This window comes from Rhipicephalus microplus, chromosome 1 (assembly GCF_043290135.1).
Source record: "Rhipicephalus microplus isolate Deutch F79 chromosome 1, USDA_Rmic, whole genome shotgun sequence".
Lineage (NCBI taxonomy): Eukaryota > Metazoa > Arthropoda > Arachnida > Ixodida > Ixodidae > Rhipicephalus > Rhipicephalus microplus.
Genome location: NC_134700.1, coordinates 261,450,714 through 261,468,330, shown reverse-complemented (window position 1 = coordinate 261,468,330; position 17,617 = coordinate 261,450,714). Strand labels below are relative to the sequence as shown.

Here is a 17,617-nt window from a genome sequence, read left to right as displayed (position 1 = left end):
AGACACACACACAGAGCGCTCTGTGTATGTGTCGATCACTTGAAGAGCGTGGCATCGATATATATATATATATATATATATATATATATATATATATATATATATATATATATATATATATATATATATATATATATATATGGCTTATAGATGGCGCTGACTGTCTCTCCTACTTCTAAATTCACATATAAACCCAAAAAAAAAGTGGGTGGAGGGAAGGCTGCTGGGATAGCTCAGTGGTTAGATCATCGAACGCGTTATTCGAAGGTCGTAGGTTCGATTCCTGCTCACGGCTGGTTATTTTTTCACCCACTTTTCTTTCTTCTTATTTACATTCCATTGGTTCTAATAACTTCCCCTGTACATTTCTTGGCATTACTGTCTGTTAGATCTCATTAATATTGTGTTAAAACACGGAAAAACGAGCCCTTAGGTAAACACTTCTTTCCCTTATATATATATATATATATATATATATATATATATATATATATATATATATATATATATATATATATATACGCAGTGGTTGAGCGTACATCGCGTAATGAACATCAATTATATGGTATAGTTAAGCAAACACACTTGATGGACTGCGCTAAACCACGACACACGCGTGCAATGCACGCTCGTCCTTACGTGGAGCTTTTATTTCGCCGCCGCTGTCCAACCGCAATAGCTCGTCATATAGAGATCGCGCGTTGGAGTAATGATCTAGTTTTATTGTCGCCGATTTCTGTCTACACGATGATGCCTTGACAAGCGGAACGATCTGGTATGTAGTATATACATAAGGACGATCCGCGCAGCTCGTGCCGATATTTCCTCGTTCCCCTACCTATACGAAGAACCCATGACACGTGATTCTCTTTTCTTTTCCCCCTGCAGTTTACGACGAGCATGACACGTGGTATCTATATCTTCCTGGTGGTTTCTTTTTGTGCGACCGCGAATGATGGAACGATCGTCTTCTTCGCGGACAACAAGCGAAGACGATTCGCGTCGCAAACGACCGCGGAGCGTCCTGTTATTGCGCTTTAAGCGACGCATTACCGAATCCCCCTAAACGTCCTTGTCCATGGTGAGCTTGAGCGCTTTTCTTTTCTTTCCCTCGATGAAAGTTGTTCTCGTACACCAATAAGGGCACCAACTATGCGAATCCACTTGTCTCGCAAGAGCTCATGACTTGCCGGCTTGCAAATGAATTTATAGTTTCACGGCTAGTTCACGAAGGTCGAGAAGGCTACCACGTGTTGTTTTACGGCGCTGTTGTGCGAGAGCGAGCGTCGTGAAATGAACGCGTGTGCTGGCTGCTTGCGGCGTGCTTAAAGTGCCACCCATTGTTTGAGGCGTGGAGTCATGTCCGCTTCTGCTGAGCGACACACACAAGCGCGCGCAAGGTGCGTTGTTCTGCGCGCGCGACAAAAGATTGACAATAGCAACCGCGGAGGCTTTTCGAAGACTCCTCCTGTGCTCTGCTGGCAGAGTGCACTCAATGTGTTCTCTACACACGCAGCGGTGTATTACTGAATCGTTCTCGAGTATAAGTCTACCTTTTTTATGTTTGTATCACGAAGTCAAAATGTGCACTGGATGCCGCTTGAAGTGCTGTTCTCTCTCTTTCTTCTGCGCGCGCTTATTTTCAAGCGCGTCACGAACATGTCGAACGTGTCTATAGCTTGACGCCGCTGGGCATATTGTCGTTTTCAGGCGAGGAATGAGATTCGGAAAACGCATTTAATAATACCACAACTTATTGTTCATTCTTTTGCGACCGCGCAGACTGCATGACCTCAATCTGCCTAATGTTTACATTCAGTTCTCCATTATTATTTGCTTTTAGTTATTGCGGCAAGAAAAACAGCGGAAACTATTGGGACAAAGGGGGGCTTAATAAGGTACACCCTTCGAAAGTAGATATAGGCAGATAGAGTATGCACTGATTTCATGTATGCAGTTCACACGTATGCTCTGCTTCTTCGTTTGCTTGATGAATCGAAGGTAATTAGTGTCTAAGATCGTTCGTTCTTGAGTTTCTGCGTAGAAAACAAACAAACAAAGCGTGCGGTTGACAAGGTCGCTTGCCATGCTTCCTCGTTTTTCTTTTCTTCATTTTTTCACTTTCTTTTGTTCGCACAATTCGCTTTTTTTTCTCCTTCGATAGTTGGGGACCCGCAGTTAGGAATGCCGCGCTCAGTATACCATTATCAGTTCAAGTGAATGTACACCGAGCCGTGTTCTTTTTGTCGTCCGGTGAGAAAGCTCCGTCACGGTTACGCACCGAAGGAGCGTGACGACACACCGGTTCGCGCGCTCGTAGGTGGGGTAGTTGAGCGTGTCGGTTGTATGTACGTCGCAGCCGTACTCCGTGCAGTCTACGTCACTGCTCGTAGTTCTGCCCTGCAGTGGCTCTGAATGAGCGTCGTGCTGCCGTCGACGTCACTGGTACTTGCGTATCGTCTCGGCTATATCCACCTCATTTGTGTACCCGTTCGCCTCGCATTGTTTGCTACCGCAGTCTCTCTGAAACAAACGAGTCATCCACGTTTTATGAAATATATTGCAGTTTAAGGAATAATAAAAAAAAGACAGTACATGAACCGGGTGGAGCGAAAGAAACACACGAGTACGGGCATGCCCGTCCTTGTGTGCATCCTTCGCTCCTTCCCGTTTATACGCAGTTTTTTTTTTTTTCATTACTTAAACGACATGTACCAATTAGCCCACTTTTTATCGCATATTGCAGTTTCTTTGGACTGCGAAGAATTTGAGAGTGTACGTTGTACTTTTATGTAGCGTGATAAAAAGTTTTTCCTTGAGTTTTTTTTTGTCTATTGAAAAAAAAAACTGCTTCAAATTCCGAATTTGCAGGCTACACCCTCTGCACATGCCGATGTAGCTGTGGGCGCTCCTCAGTGTAAAGTTCACTGTGTGTGGAAAGCGTGTTGATAGAAAAATGTGCGCATAGATGCGTACGTTTCGGTGCAGGCTGACATTTATTTACGGTAATCTACCGGACAATGACCTCCATACTGCATACTCAGAAAAGCGTTGCCGAACAGTATATGTAAATGGTATGCGTGACTTAGCCCGAGTGCGTAAAGGCGAAAGAGCCTCTTCATGCCATAGCGTTGTAGCGTGGCCTTCACACCTGAGTTGCGGCGAAATAGGAGCGTTGGCTAAGCTTAACGGCTTAAGAGCGACTCTGGCTATGCTGCGCCAGATAAGGGGCGTAGAAACTTGGCGACTACATGCAGCTAAAGCGTCATTGCTTAAGTCCCATTCAAGAATGTCGCTCACTGAAGAAATCTTTATCATCGAAACAGCTGATCACATCGGTCTGACGTACACCAGCGCGCTGTCTCCTTATAAGTGAACAATGGTGTAAAGTGGCATGTGCCGCGCGTGGAAGTGTGTTTTTGTCGACGTGCTTCCGAATGCGAGCACGTACGCATAAAATGTACAGCACTGTTAGTATAGCTCCTGGCATTCATCACGCATCGAATTTTGCTCCTCTCTCCGAACAAGTAGTAAAAGGCGATGGTCGTGTGATCCATTCGAAGAGAATTGATTACTTCGGTGAAACATTCTTGACGGCAACATAACGTCTGCTCACTTAGGAATGGATTGATTAATTGGAGTGTATTGTTGTCGGTCGACCGACATTTACGTTGTCGTTTAAAGGTTAGCGCTCTGCGAACAGCTTGCAAACGGCACATAACAGGAACATTCACCTTTTGAAATACTACATATGTATTTTTGCAGCTCTGCTGCGTCCTCATCCGCGTTTTCATCTCGGGGTATTCCAACGTAAGTTGGGACGCGTAAGCCGAAGGAGTGGGAGTAAACGGACGACCCGGAATTCACTGCGCGCACGCACAGTCAATTTGATAGCACGCAGTCAATATTACTAATTGATTGATACGTGGGGTTTAACGTCCCAAACCCACCATATATGGTTATGAGAGACGCCGTAGTGGAGGGCTCCGGAAACTTCGACCATCTAGGGTTCTTTGACGTGCAGCCAAATCTGAGCACACGGGCCTACAACATTTCCGCCTCCATCGGAAATGCAGCCGCCGGTATTTGATCCCGCGACCTGCGGGTCAGCAGCCGAGTACTTTATAGCTACTAGACCACCGCGGTGGGGCACAGTCAATATTACTAATATAAACTCTACCAATAGAAGCAGTTGAATGCTGCTACACCTTTTTCAGGTCTGTAGAATGCGCATATAAGTTGTGCCTATACTCTCGTTGACACAAAAGGCTTGACTTGAACGTGCAGTCTGGTACATTATCGTGAAGTTTCAGTGTGGAGGCGTCTTATCGCGTGTGCCCATGCAACGCATTGCTCTGACGTTACGCGCTGTCATTATTGCGCCTACGGGGGCTGCTTCGCTCGACACTCTTAACGTAGTGAAGTCTGTCGTATATTTTCGGAAAGATATCGCCGTTCGTATGTCTCAAAACGCAACAAATATCGTAAGCCATGCACAGACACAGTCATGCCGCTCGCACGTCGATCAACCGAACTTGAAGGAGCTGTGCCAACGTTCGAGGAGGACCCCCCACCCCCAATGACAAATGAGCTGATTCGGTCAAGTGAAACGTATCGTAACGGGAGCGTTGGTGTGGCTTTCGGGAGGAGAAGAAAAAAAGTGACCTTTTCACCCTCCCCCCTATCCGCGCCGACGCCCATGTGTATGTAGACCTGACTCTGTCATGCCGGCATTACACGAATCGACCAAAGTGGTAATAAAATAGTATACGTTCTGTTTGGCCACATCCTGGTCAAATTTCGATTGCTCGCTATAGTGTGTGCAAGAGCAGCAAATTTTCGCTGCTCGTCTGAGAGGGTCACGAACGAGAATACGGTATATGTACAAACAGGGCACTTCGCGTGTATATTATATAGTTAACGCACGTCAGAGTGCGAGAGCGCATCCTGTTTTGCTTCACTTCGCGAGACCTCCTTTTTTTTTTCTTTTTCCGAATGCGGTGCAAGGCAAGGACGTCCGATTTCCCGACAGACGCGTCCCGGTCAAGTGTGTCAGTGGCCGCCGTCCACTTTTTGACAGTGATCGCACACGTGCGCAACTTATGGGCCGCGCGGCTCTCGTTCCTGCCCGTCTGGTTGCGAGGTGCGTCGAGATAAGGAGGCTGACCTGCTGTCCGGAAAAGAGAACTCGTAATATGCGTGCGCGTCTTTCTTTCTTTTCTTTCTTCTTTTTCGACATTATATATCTCGCTGCGCGCTGGTCGCGCCGAGATGGCGGAGCCCCTTGGGTGGTTAAGGCCCTCTCGTTTTGCTTGTCCAGCCACCTCGTGCTGAATGCGCATTCAGATAAGGGTGCTTGTCCGTCGTCGTTTTGTCGTTATCGTTCTCGAAGGTGTGGTAGTATATACATAACGTTCACGTTGAGTGTGGTAGCGGTGACGCATATATGGCCGTCGCATTCCGCGAACGTCGCCTCGCTCGAACTGCATATAAGAGCTCTCTATTTGTTTTCTGATGAAGTACACGTGATTAGTGTTCGATCCCACGTGTAGACATTGGACAGACGTAAATACTAGCCCGCCCCGCCGCGGTGGTCTAGTGGCTAAGGTACTCGACTGCTGACCCGCAGGTCGCGGGATCTAATCCCGGCTGCGGCGGCTGCATTTCCGATGGAGGCGGAAACGATGTAGGTCCGTGTGCTCGGATTCGGGTGCACGTTAAAGGACCCCAGGTGGTCGAAATTTCCGGAGCCATCCACTACGGCGTCTTTCATAATCATATGGTGGTTTTGGAAGTTAAACCCCACATATCAATCAATAAATCCTAGCCCCTTCTGCAGCATTTGAAAGCTATTGACATAATCGATCCGGACGCTTGGCCTTGCTCTATTCTTACTCGCCAAACACCCTCTCCGCGTGTATACGGCAACGAATTTGAGAGTCTAGCTAACCTTCTTGCCTTTCCTGGCGAGAATAGTACACATTACCAATATTTAAAGAAAGGGAAATAAATAACCGGACGAAGTCACGAAAAAATCGTTGTAATGATCGTGCTACATGTTTGTAACGGGTATTTCTTAATTTCATTTTCCATTCCGCCGCTTTGATGAATTTCGTGGTACTGATTTGCAATGAAAAAAAAAAAGGAGGGGGGGGGGGGTACCGGCGGCCAATGTTTCATATATTCGTTGGTTATCCCCCGTTCTACCATTTCTTTTTCTTTATTTGGCGCTGGTTTTTGCCCGATTTACTGGGAATTTTCAGAAGACGCAAAGAAGCTCACTTCACATTGGTGAGAGTTTGTTTGTAAAGCTTGATTGAACCCGGTGCAACGTTTCTGTGAGCGCTATAACACTCATTAGTGTGGTGGCATTCTGTATAGCGACGTGAGCAGTCATTATTACGCAAGTGAAGAGAGAGAACAAATAGCAGAGAACGAAAGGCTGGAAGATAAACCTGTTCGAGACGACCGGTTTGCTATCCTACACATGTAAAAAGGATGGGGGAGATTGAAAGAGTGAGAGGAAAGAGGGAGAAAGGCAGCACTAACACAGCACACACACACACATGTGCTGCATAGGTGGCTAGGCACTGCGCCATGCTCCCGACCGGGTTGCAGAAATTATGTGCCTTTTCTCATCTTCTAACCACTACCACCACCACCACCACCACCACCACCACCACCACCATAGGTGGCCATGCTTGGCAAACTTGGAACGAGCATCGGACATTCTCTACGCGAAGGAAAGTACATGCCTACAACGAGGTGCTGCCATGTTAAAAACAGCAACGAGTGAAGAAAAATGGCCCCCATCTCTCATCATCACGCTTTTAAACAACTTTTACCCAGTCCGACGCCTACTTCATTGAAGCGCTAGGGAATTTCTATTGGTGTTCCGCAGCGCTGTTCGCGCAGGAAGCGGCGAGGCGTGTCTTCTATCCGCTTTGGAAAGTGGTGCCCCATTACGTGGAAAACGTAACATTAAAAAAAAAAAAATGTTTGAGTACGAAACTGCAAGAATTGTGGTGGAAACGAGTGCGAAGTGCATCTCTCACTTTCTCAGCGTCGAATGTGCGGGTAAAGAAGCGCGAGAGGGAGATTGCGTGAGAGGGCTGCCTGGATCGGGTGTTCCGTTTTTTTATTTTTCCTTTGTTTGCTCGCGCGCCCGTTTTTTTCGAAAAGCGCACTTCATCATCAACGGGGCGAGGGTGCGGAGCCCTCCCCCTTGCACCTCTGTGGGCGACGACAAAAGGGGTTGTAGCCGCGCTGCGGTGTAATTGCTCCGGTGGCGCCCGCTCGTCTTCCCTGACGCCACTGGCGAAGCGGCCGCGGAAAGAGCCAGTAGTGGGTCCCTCGCGTCACGACGACGCCAGTCGGTCGGCGACAACGACATTAAAGAACGAGATGAGGAAAACTTCCCGGAGGAGACCTGCGTCTTGTGCGCCAGTGGTGGTGTGGCATTGCGCACGTGCGCCGCGAGTGTGCGCGGAGGGTGTGGGGATTGGAGAGGGCCCCTGCGGCGGCTGGATCGTGCGCGGAGCAGGCAGAGGCCAGCCCCTCGCGCGTCGCTCCTCTTTTCCGACCGACGTTCGACCTTCACATCGGCGAGCGAGTGAGGTGCGGGCCCACCTCCCACTCGGCCGCGGAGAAGAGAAAACGAAGTAAAGGAAGACGTTCAGTTGGTTCAGCGGCTCTTCGCCGGCCAGCGGGACAATAAATACAGAGACGAAAAAAAAAAAGTGCCCGAGCACACACACACACACACAGACACCGGCGGCGATGCAAAAGAACAGCAGCAGCAGCCGAGAAGGGAAATAGCGCTGCCGTGGCGGTCCTCCGCGGTTGAACTGGAGGTGCGCGAGAGAGGAGGAAGACCTGAGCCCGGAGGCACGAACGACGCTTTGCGAGAAGACTTCGCTTTCGGTCTCGCCGGTCGTGGCGGTGCTTGCTGGCGCGGTGTCTTCGCCGTCCGCCGCCGCGCGCGCTTTTCGTTATCGGTTTAGGAGGAGCGTGTAAACAGGAGCGGCACGCCCGCGTCCCTTCTAGCCGAGCAGCAGTGTACTCGACGCTAAAGAGGATGATGCCCGTCGACGTATTCTTCGTCAGTGCTCGTCGTGCGGCCCAGTGTTGCCGTTAGTCTCGTGCGCCGCGCGAGTGTGTGGTTAAGTCGAACATGGAAGTGTCCTCCATCCATCGTCGGCCGTCCCTTCAGCGGCAGAGCAGCATCCGGCTCTGGGATCTCGGGTGGGGCCTTTGGGGAGCGTTCAAGTTCGTGTTGGCATCGCTGCTCGCCGGGCCGCTGCGGCGCGCCCGTCTTCTGAGCGCGGAGCCCGACACGCCTTCCTCGCTGACGTCTTCGCCCGAGAAGCAGTCGTCGCCGCCGCGGCGGGCCTCGAAGAGCAGCTCCAAAGCATCCCAAGTATGCGGTCGCCGCTCGTGGATTACGTGGGTGGCGGTGCTGGCCAGTCCTCGCGTGTGGCTCAGCGCCGCCACCGGTTTCGCCTGGTTGCTCATCGCCCGCTGGACGTCGTTGATCAACTTGACCCTTCGCTGGACCTCCGCTTTCTTGGCCGCGCTCAAGGAGGCCGACGCCAAGAGCACCCGGTGAGAAAAAACCCGTTGGGATCGTGCGTGCTTATGCAGCTATGCACCGCTAAAAACGGGAGCAGGGGCATGCACGTGGTGATAAAAAGGCCGCCGTCGTCGAAGTGCTTTGGTCATTAGTTCGCGCTGGACGGGCGTCACCCATTTGATTTATGAGATTGTATTCTATTAGTTTGCTCGAATATCAACGTGATCACACTCGGTTTTGAGGAAGTGGTCTGTTCGACAGTCCTGAGACAGCAACAAAGTGCTTGAAACAGTGGCACACGTTCACTGACGCAGCAATTTGCGTGCTCCGGCAAAATCATCTTTCTAACGCTGCCAGCACTCCGTCGTGCTGTTATGTTAGCACGACCTCCTTGTCTCAGCAACACGGCTTCATGCAAATGGGGATTGTCGTTGTCGTAATCTGAAGACCTCTGTGGTATTTGTCGTGGTCGTAATCTTTTGTGCTTTGAAGGCGGTAAACCTGCTGCTGTTCCGAGCATTTGCGATAAATTTGCGCGCAAGAGAGAACCGGGGGTGTAAACTTGACATACGCCGTGCTGTGTCGGTATCTCAATTCTGGCGTTTTTGAATGCATGTTCTTACATTACGCCTAGACGTGAAAAAAATATCTAGTTACAAGCGCGACAGCTTCATCGGATGTTTTTGCTCGGAGGAATTCGCTTGATTACTTACCAATGACCGCACTCACCAACCTTAAGACTCTGATGCATGTCAGGTTTGAAAAGAAAGATATGGAGCGGGACAGGTCATATTTTTTTTGGGTGCCTGTTAAAGAGATACTAAAGCCAAATAACAATTTATGTCAGAGTGAAAGCTCAAATGTATGACAACATCTAAAACGACACTATAACAACAGCAGTGCCCTACTTACCGATAACTTGAGGTAAATGCAAAAGAATACATGCGCCGCAGTAGGACATTCTCAAAATGATACCGATGACGTCTGACGAACCGCCTAGAATTAATCACTACTAATCGATCTAGCTGCACTAAATAAAGAACCTTCCGTGCATCAAGAGACGCAATAAAATGCTGCTTGTTCGTTTTTGTTTCATTCAGGGAAAGAAGAACCGCCGGACGTTACTATGGGAAATGGCGCGAGTGGTTCAAAAATTCGATGTTCGCGTGGTTAAACTGGACAGGTCGTGCCATCTAGTGGGGCGCAGTTAAACCAAAACACGTCTGCCATCTCAGAGCCAATGGCAGGAAATTGATCACGACGATTGAATTCAATACATCCCACGTAACAACATCAACGGCAGCAGAATCGGCAGCCCTTCGTACTGCTTTACAATTCGTCATTGATCAACCTACACGCAAGTGGACTATTTTCTGTGACTCGAAGGTGGCACTGCAGTCTACTATTGAGCCTTACACTGTGGACTGGATGGGCAGCTGGTACTTCAAATAGCAGAGGTTATACACCACCTAACTGAGAAAGGGCACCAAATTACATTTCAGTGGTTACCCAGTCACTGTGGAATCATTGGCAATGAACAGGCCGATCAAGCTGCTCGCTCAGCCCACGCAGGAGACCATAAACTGCTACTATCACTTTCTAAGACCGATGCTGCACGGAAGCTCGGCTGGCTTGCCTGCCAACAAACCGCGCCACAATGGAATCAACCGCATTTCAGGCATGCCCGACTGTGACTCGCTTGACCCTACGTTAAGTCTTGACGTCCCGTCTAGGCTCCATTCCGCCATCAAAACACTTCCCCGTGGGGAAGAAGAAGAAGAAGAAGGAGAAGAAGAAGGAGAAGAAGAAAGAGAAGAAGAAAGAGAAGAAGAAAGAGAAGAAGAAGAAGAAGAAGAAGAAGAAGAAGAAGAAGAAGAAGAAGAAGAAGAAGAAGAAGAAGAAGAAGAAGAAGGATGAGGAGGAGGAGGAGGAGGAGGAGAAGGAGAAGGTGTTGAATGTGAAGAAAGAGGAGAGGTCGGCCTGGAAAGCGGGTTTCTAGCCTAATGCAAGGAACCTCTACGTGTTTAGATGTAGGTGCCTGTTTAACTACCCCGGATGGTCAAATTAGAGAGGGGCCCTACACCATGGCGTCCCTCGTAATCAAATCACGGTTTTGACGCGTAAACCCCCCATCATGAGTAATTACCTTTCTATTAAAAGAGAATCTTTACTGCGCCAAGAACGTATTTCATGCGTAACACTGCTTTCATTTACACAGGAAATTGTTGAAGCATAGTTGCACTTGTTCAATGTGAAAGCGATATAAATACATATCTGAAAGGCGCAAGTATTCCATATCAAGCACACTAGAGCAATGCTGTTGTTCCACGAAATATATGAATATTTGAACCACGCAAGTATTTCATATACAGCACACTAAAGCAATGCGATTGTTCATGGCTAGTTGTTACGATGCGAATACACATATTTATGTCAACGATCACCGTCAGACGATCACTGTCAAACGGCACTTTGGAGAAGCACACGCTCCATACAAGTCTGAAGTCAGAATGGCTATTCGGCCGAAAACACGTTTTAACCATTTTTAGAACCATTCAGCAATTTCATGTTGTAGCGAAGCCTCCAAATTCTGAAATGGGTCGAACACTTGAGTACCTTCTAGTGGGGCTACCCAACAAGGACTCCGCTCGCGCTGAGAGTCCGTGCTTGGCCGTGACTGTCACCATTGCGTACATGCTCACTGGTTGCCGGCTAATAAACGCCTTAACAAATTGGTGGAGGTGCTGGGTATCGATCCCAGTACCTCTCTTCTTCGACATCTCATCATCGTCATTTCTTCTTCTTCTCATCCCCTTCGACAAAATAGCATTAAAAATACGCGAACAAAAAAAAATCTGCTTTCAAAACAGTGCGGTCACACATGTCAATAAAAAGAACCAGCATCAGCAGCATGCATGTTTCTTTCTGCCTAGCATGTTGCCTAAACCGAGACGGCTGACCCCGCTCGTCGGAGCGCCATCTAAGAAGGCACCGATGAAGCTGGAAGATAATTGATAACGTCCCGAACATTATCTGGATGCGCTGGGGTTGCGCTTTTCAACGCGTTGCGGGGTGTGTGTCAGCACCTGTATATTCTTACACCATGCACAAAAGTAACACTACGAGGTTTCTGAACAGCTATTTCAACAATCGACGTTGAAGTAATAGTTTATCTTTGTATACCTTTAATTGCCGAATCATCATGCCCAGCTTAGGCTGCTTTGACGTGAGATTGATTATCGCTTTGGTCGTCTCTACGTGTATCTATCACAGGTAACTTTTTACGGAAACGCGCTCAATAAAGGTATGTTGCTGACAGCGAAGTTTTGTCGCTCCAGCTGGATTTCATGGGAGCTGGGCCGCCACATAGCAAAATAGCTGAATTGCAATAGTGAACTTTTTAATGAAATGTTCGAAGGTTTATACGCGAGAATGTTTAAATTAAATACATGTAGTACAGCAATGAAAGTTACATGTATGGAGCACAAATTTTGTAATTCGCATACGTTGATGATACAGTTAAGATGGTCTCTTATGATCCGGTTATTAAAACAGTTTTAAAAATGCGCTGTTTATATATTCTAAGGCGGATAAACAGGAAGTTAACTATACTGAAACGTCATGGTGTGATTTGTCGCGCAAGCAGTCCAGTTTGCATGACGGAATTGCGCCATCGTTCATACGCAGTTTCGCTTATAAAAAACGGGCGCGTCTAGTGTCGTACGCATGACGCAATTAACGAACGGAATGTATGAACTCATCGTACTCGCTTTAATAACATAATTAGCGAGCTTAATACGTCTATTTATATATGGTTGCTTCCACGTTTCGGCTCTTCGCTTATGTGCATGTAGACACGCACAGTGCGATAAGGAGACCTCGACATCGAACGTCCCGTGGGCTTTTATGATCTCATCTGTGGCGACTGTTGCATACTAATTAGGCGTCTCTTGGTAGCGTGGCACGTACCGCGTCGTCAGCCAGAAGTGAAGTGCCGGCGGCCAGCCGTGGTATCAGTGTACGCAGTGTACGCCAATGGTTCAGGGTGCATTACGAATTAATTGGTATGTTCTCAGCATGTAATACAAGCTTTGCCCATTACGTGACGGTGTCTTGTACTAGGCATACGTTTCTATTAACTCCCGTTGACCATGTTGACTACGTTTGCTTCCAGTATAGTTACTTTCTAAAGTTTACGCCATTGTGCACTCTCTACAGCTGTTTCTGGATACATTGATGATAGATGCCCATTCGTTGTGTGGGTCGTTGTGGACAAGACGTGTGGGGTCCTGCGAAGTTTTGGAAGCGGGGCTGTCTTGGAAAAGTACTGTAGACGGAGTACCTATTGTCAACATGGCGGTGCAGAGCACTGCTTGTATTTTGCGTGAAAGCCCACAGAATAAACGGATGTACGCGTAAATGAAGCTTAACGACGTATTTTAGCCGCGAAAATTAGACACAGATCAAAAGAACAAACAACGACAAGCAAAGCTGGGCCCGCTTGCACAACGCACGGTGGCCAGCTTGACACGCGCCGGCCATCCTACCTGTCTTCTAGCAGACGTAGATTATCTTAGAGTTGACACAGTTGATGGTTTACGAAACTGTGTGAGCGTGTGTGTGCGCGCGCTGTAAATGAATGGCAATGAATTTTAATAGTTCCTGCTCGTCAGCAGACCACTATCTCCTTGGTAAGAGGTCGTCGCAGGATCCCAAAACGCCATTGCTGAAGAATTCGTGCCATAGGAATGGTGTTGTGATCCTGGGTGAAGTAGCCGCGTATTCTGTCTCTGCACACAGTTTCGTGAAGTCTTTCGACATAATACGCATTATGTCATGGAAGGCCTGAAGCCGCGTATTCTGATGGTTCATTGTCGCGGTAGACCTGTCAGCACATCTACTTGTACGATGGCTACAGTTGTGGAAAGTTTCCGTCGTTTCGCTACTTCCTCCTTTGTATGCCGCAGACGCAGCTGCAGCCGCGAGAGCAATTGCTCGTCCACTTTTTCCGCGTCTCTTCGAGTTATAAGTTATAAAAACGCATGGCATCTTTCGTGCGGTTGCTGTACCGCCCCGTCTCTGCATTACCTTTCGCCGTCTCTCCCCCTCTCTCTCTCCTCCTTCCATTTACGCGTACCACTTCGGCGGCTTGTGGTGCCATACACTTGCCCCGGCTGATCCTTTGGCTTATCGCGACGTTTTCATCCGGCGCGTTTGCTTTTCCCACCGCGCGGGAGAGGCGTAGACAGGAAGGGAGCCGATTATTTGTGTCGCACCAACACCGTTTACACATTTGGCGTGAGACGGCGCGTCTGTTTGCTCTCGCGAGGAAGCCGCAACGCCTCGTGCCTCATTTGTGCACATCCGCGTGCGTGCGGCGGCATGTGTAACATGCGGTCATGCTCCGGTGCGCCTGCGGGGATTCGCCGCTAGGGGGCCAACGTGAGCGGATGCCTGCAACGTCGGCTCCGGCAAACGGTACGTGCTACTCTTTACCAACCTTTCCTGCGGTCACTAGCCTGTTCGAACAGCGACATAAGGGTCTGAGGAAGACAGAGACGACGCCCATTCCGGGCAAGCTCCGACGTTCTGTGTGCAACAATTCATGAACCGAGACGCTGAGCATCCGAGCTAAGCCTCTCTGAGACTCCGCTCCTTCGTCGACACTGGCAGCAACGCCTCCCGTTATTATGGAAGTAACGGTTGAGGGCCACACCATCTCCGCTGAAGAGCTCCAGGCAGGCAATTGGACACCAGTTCTCTATAAAGCCTATGCGTCTCGACCAGCCTGTTCACAGAAACCACTTTCGCAACCCAACGCTACCGTCAAGGAGACCAACCCGAACGCCATGCGCGTCGAAGCAGCTGCAACTGGAAGAGGCAAGACGCCAACCCACCTACCACCTGCTACCAAGGAGACGCGCATCATTGTAAAACGCAGCAAGCAACTGCCGCCACTCCCACCGAACGCTATTCGCGTCGTTGTTCGTCCGCGAGGTCAACTGCGACTCCTAGATGTCCCAACGCCTCGACTCATGAAGGCAGTGCAGGCCGCACTTCAAACCACTCTGCCCGATGATTTCTGCCTGCGCATACACCCCACTAATAATACATTCACGGCAGCTACAACACACTCCGCCGCAGCCGAGCTCCTAAAGACGCTGACTTCACTCACCATTGGTGGCCATGCTTACCCCTGCATGGCTTACGTGGCACCCCCACCAGGAGCTACAAGAGGGGTCATCTCAAACGCCTTTGACGACGAGACGCCAACCCAGCTGTACGAAGACCTGGTCAAACGAAATCCTGAATACTCTATACTCGCAGCCCGACGAATGGGGAAGACGCACTCCATTCTCATCACCTTCGACGCCAATGAGGTGCCACATTCCATTAAATACATGGGAGCCATTCACCGCTGTACTCCATACCGCGGAAGTCCGGATGCTTGTACGAACTGCAGACTACCGGGCCATCGTCACGACGTATGCCCAAGCCCCAAGACTAATCTTTGCCCACGCTGTGGCAGCCAACACTCACCCCAGGAACCTCCTTGCACGCCTAGGTGCATTCTGTGCGAGGGCCCTCATCTTACCGGCACTGGTTCATGCAAAGGACGCAACCTTCACCAGCCACGCAAAACGACAAAGCAACCTCAAACGCAGCGACAAGAACCGGTTCCACACGGGGACAACTTCCCCCAGTTGTCAGCGGGACCCACTCAGCCCAGCCAACTCAGCCAACCCAAGCAAGCCTGGACCGAGCCGCTTAAACAAGATTGGGGCCCTCCCCGTTCGCCCTGCAAGAACGCACTATCATCAACAGTGACTTCCAGTCTGCAAGACGCTCTGGCCAAGTCTCGGGAGGAGGCAGCGGCAGCCAAAGCAGAAGCTCAAGCAGCCCGAGCTGAAGCCGCTGCCCTTCGAGAACACATCGCGAAGCTGGAGACCCAGATAAGTACTCTCGCCACAAGCCATGCCACTCCACCTACCCCAACTCCTACTACATCCCAAACTCCTGCGCACAACCCACCCAACACCTCTAGCATGTCTTTCCCACCCAGCCATGTCAACGCGACATCCTGCTCTGATTCGCTTGAGTTAGATATCGACACGGCATTTCCTCGGCACACAAATCAGGACATTACCCCGCGTCCCTCAACACACAGCTCACTAGCCGATATTCCAACCATGCTTGAGTCTTTTACTGCTCGTTTTGAGGCAAAATTGCAGGAAGGTATCACCAGCATCAATCAGGAATGCACAACGCTCCAAGATGCGGTAATCCGTGTAACAACAGACAATGCAGCACTTAATCATCGTCTTGATGCTTTAGCTCAAACATTAACTGACCGCTACAACAATCTTGAATCACAGCTCAATTTGTTCGCAACATGCCTTGCAAAACGGGATCTCACCCCAAGTAAACGCAAGAAGCCCAAAGCAACTGAAGGGCAAGACAATCCACTCCCTGACGTCACTAACGACTCCCAACCTTGCGCGGCGGCTACGCCCCTTCTCAATTCTCATGATGGCAGCTCTAAACCGTAATCTGACACTCTGGCAGTGGAACTGCCGAGGTTTTGGCCAGAAGCGTCATGTTGTCCACCAACTGCTATCTTGCGCTGCGGGACCCGATATCCTTGCCCTACAAGAACCCTCCAACCCCCTAACCTTACCTGGCTATACTTCTATTACACCCACATCCCCTACACCCTCTCGGGTGGCGTTTCTAATTAATCGCTCAATCACCACCATCTCCCACTGTTTAGCAGTCCAAGACATTGATCACCTCTTAATTGAGCTTGTGCCGCAACATGCCAGAGCTAAAAGCCTCTTCATCCTGAATGTATACAGCAGCCCTAAGTGCTTACAGGGCAACTTCCAGCGCCTCTTTACGCTCGCGAAACGCATAGCCAATAAGTGCCCCCTACTCGTCGTGGGAGATTTCAATGCCCCACATACAGCCTGGGGTTATCCGCGCGACACACCAAAAGGACGTCGGGTGTGGTTAGCAGCGCAGCAAGCCGGCCTCTCACTGCTCACCGATTCTGCCTTTCCGACACGCATAGGGAATAGTGTCTGCAAGGACACTACACCAGATCTCTCGTTCGCACATCGCCTCCCTCATGCCACATGGTGCAACACACAAGAGAATTTGGGTAGTGACCATTACATTATCGAAATTCTCTTAAATATGCAACTACCCCGCAGGGTTCTCAGAGGTTCCACTTTTACCAACTGGGATTTTTTCCGCACTTATAGGGCAACACGCACCCACGCCTCTATCACGGACATCACTGAATGGTCAGAACAACTCCGGAGTGATGTCCGATCCGCAACTCGTCTAGTACGAGAGGACTGCCCAAGCGACACAGTTGACTCTCGTCTCCTACATTTATGGGACGCTAAAACAAGCCTAGAACGACGCTGGCAAAGCCAGCGTTGGAACCGAACTCTTAGACGTCGCCTGGCCCGCCTGAGCAAAGAGATAGAGACCCATGCAGCCACTCTTTCGCGACAGAACTGGGAATCGCTTTGCAACAAATTAGATGGCAATATGAGTATGCCTCAGACTTGGAATTTGTTCCGACACTTAATTGACCCAACTCAGTCAAAGACTACCCAAAGACACAACCTCACCAAACTCCTACATACTTGCGATAAACCTCCACCAGAACTACTACAGGAACTTCGAAATCAGTACTTCCCAACATACCCTGCCGTATTGTATCCCGATTATACAGGTCCTCCTAATGAGCTCCTCGACCAACCCATTACAGTAGCCGAAGTTCAAGCCGAACTACAGAAACTAAACACTTCCTCAGCCCCCGGTCCGGACAATATTCACAACAAAGCACTCCGTAATCTCGACGACCAATCAATTGCCGAGCTTACTGAATACTTTAATGAGTGCTGGCTAAGGGGCATCCTCCCACCACAATGGAAAGAGGCCAAGGTTGTCTTTATACCCAAACCTGGGAAACCTCTCCTTACGTCTAACCTCAGGCCCATATCCCTCACTTCTTGTGTCGGCAAACTCATG

At 49.4% G+C, this 17,617-nt stretch overlaps 1 protein-coding gene across 10 annotated transcripts in view; it reads left to right on the top strand.

The window, feature by feature from the left end:
* The window catches only part of LOC119186953 (uncharacterized), a 114,852-nt gene that overhangs the window by 37,625 nt on the left and 59,610 nt on the right, over nt 1–17,617 (top strand). For 9 of the 10 annotated variants that reach the window (XM_075894030.1, XM_075894050.1, XM_075894043.1 and 6 more), the window contains exon 1: nt 8,012–8,604. The exons of the other annotated variant lie outside the window; for it this stretch is intronic. In XM_075894030.1, the coding sequence (XP_075750145.1) occupies nt 8,174–8,604 (431 nt within the window). In that variant the 5' untranslated portion in view covers nt 8,012–8,173. Of the gene's footprint in view, nt 1–8,011; nt 8,605–17,617 lie in introns of those variants that run through there. 10 annotated transcript variants of the gene reach the window in all.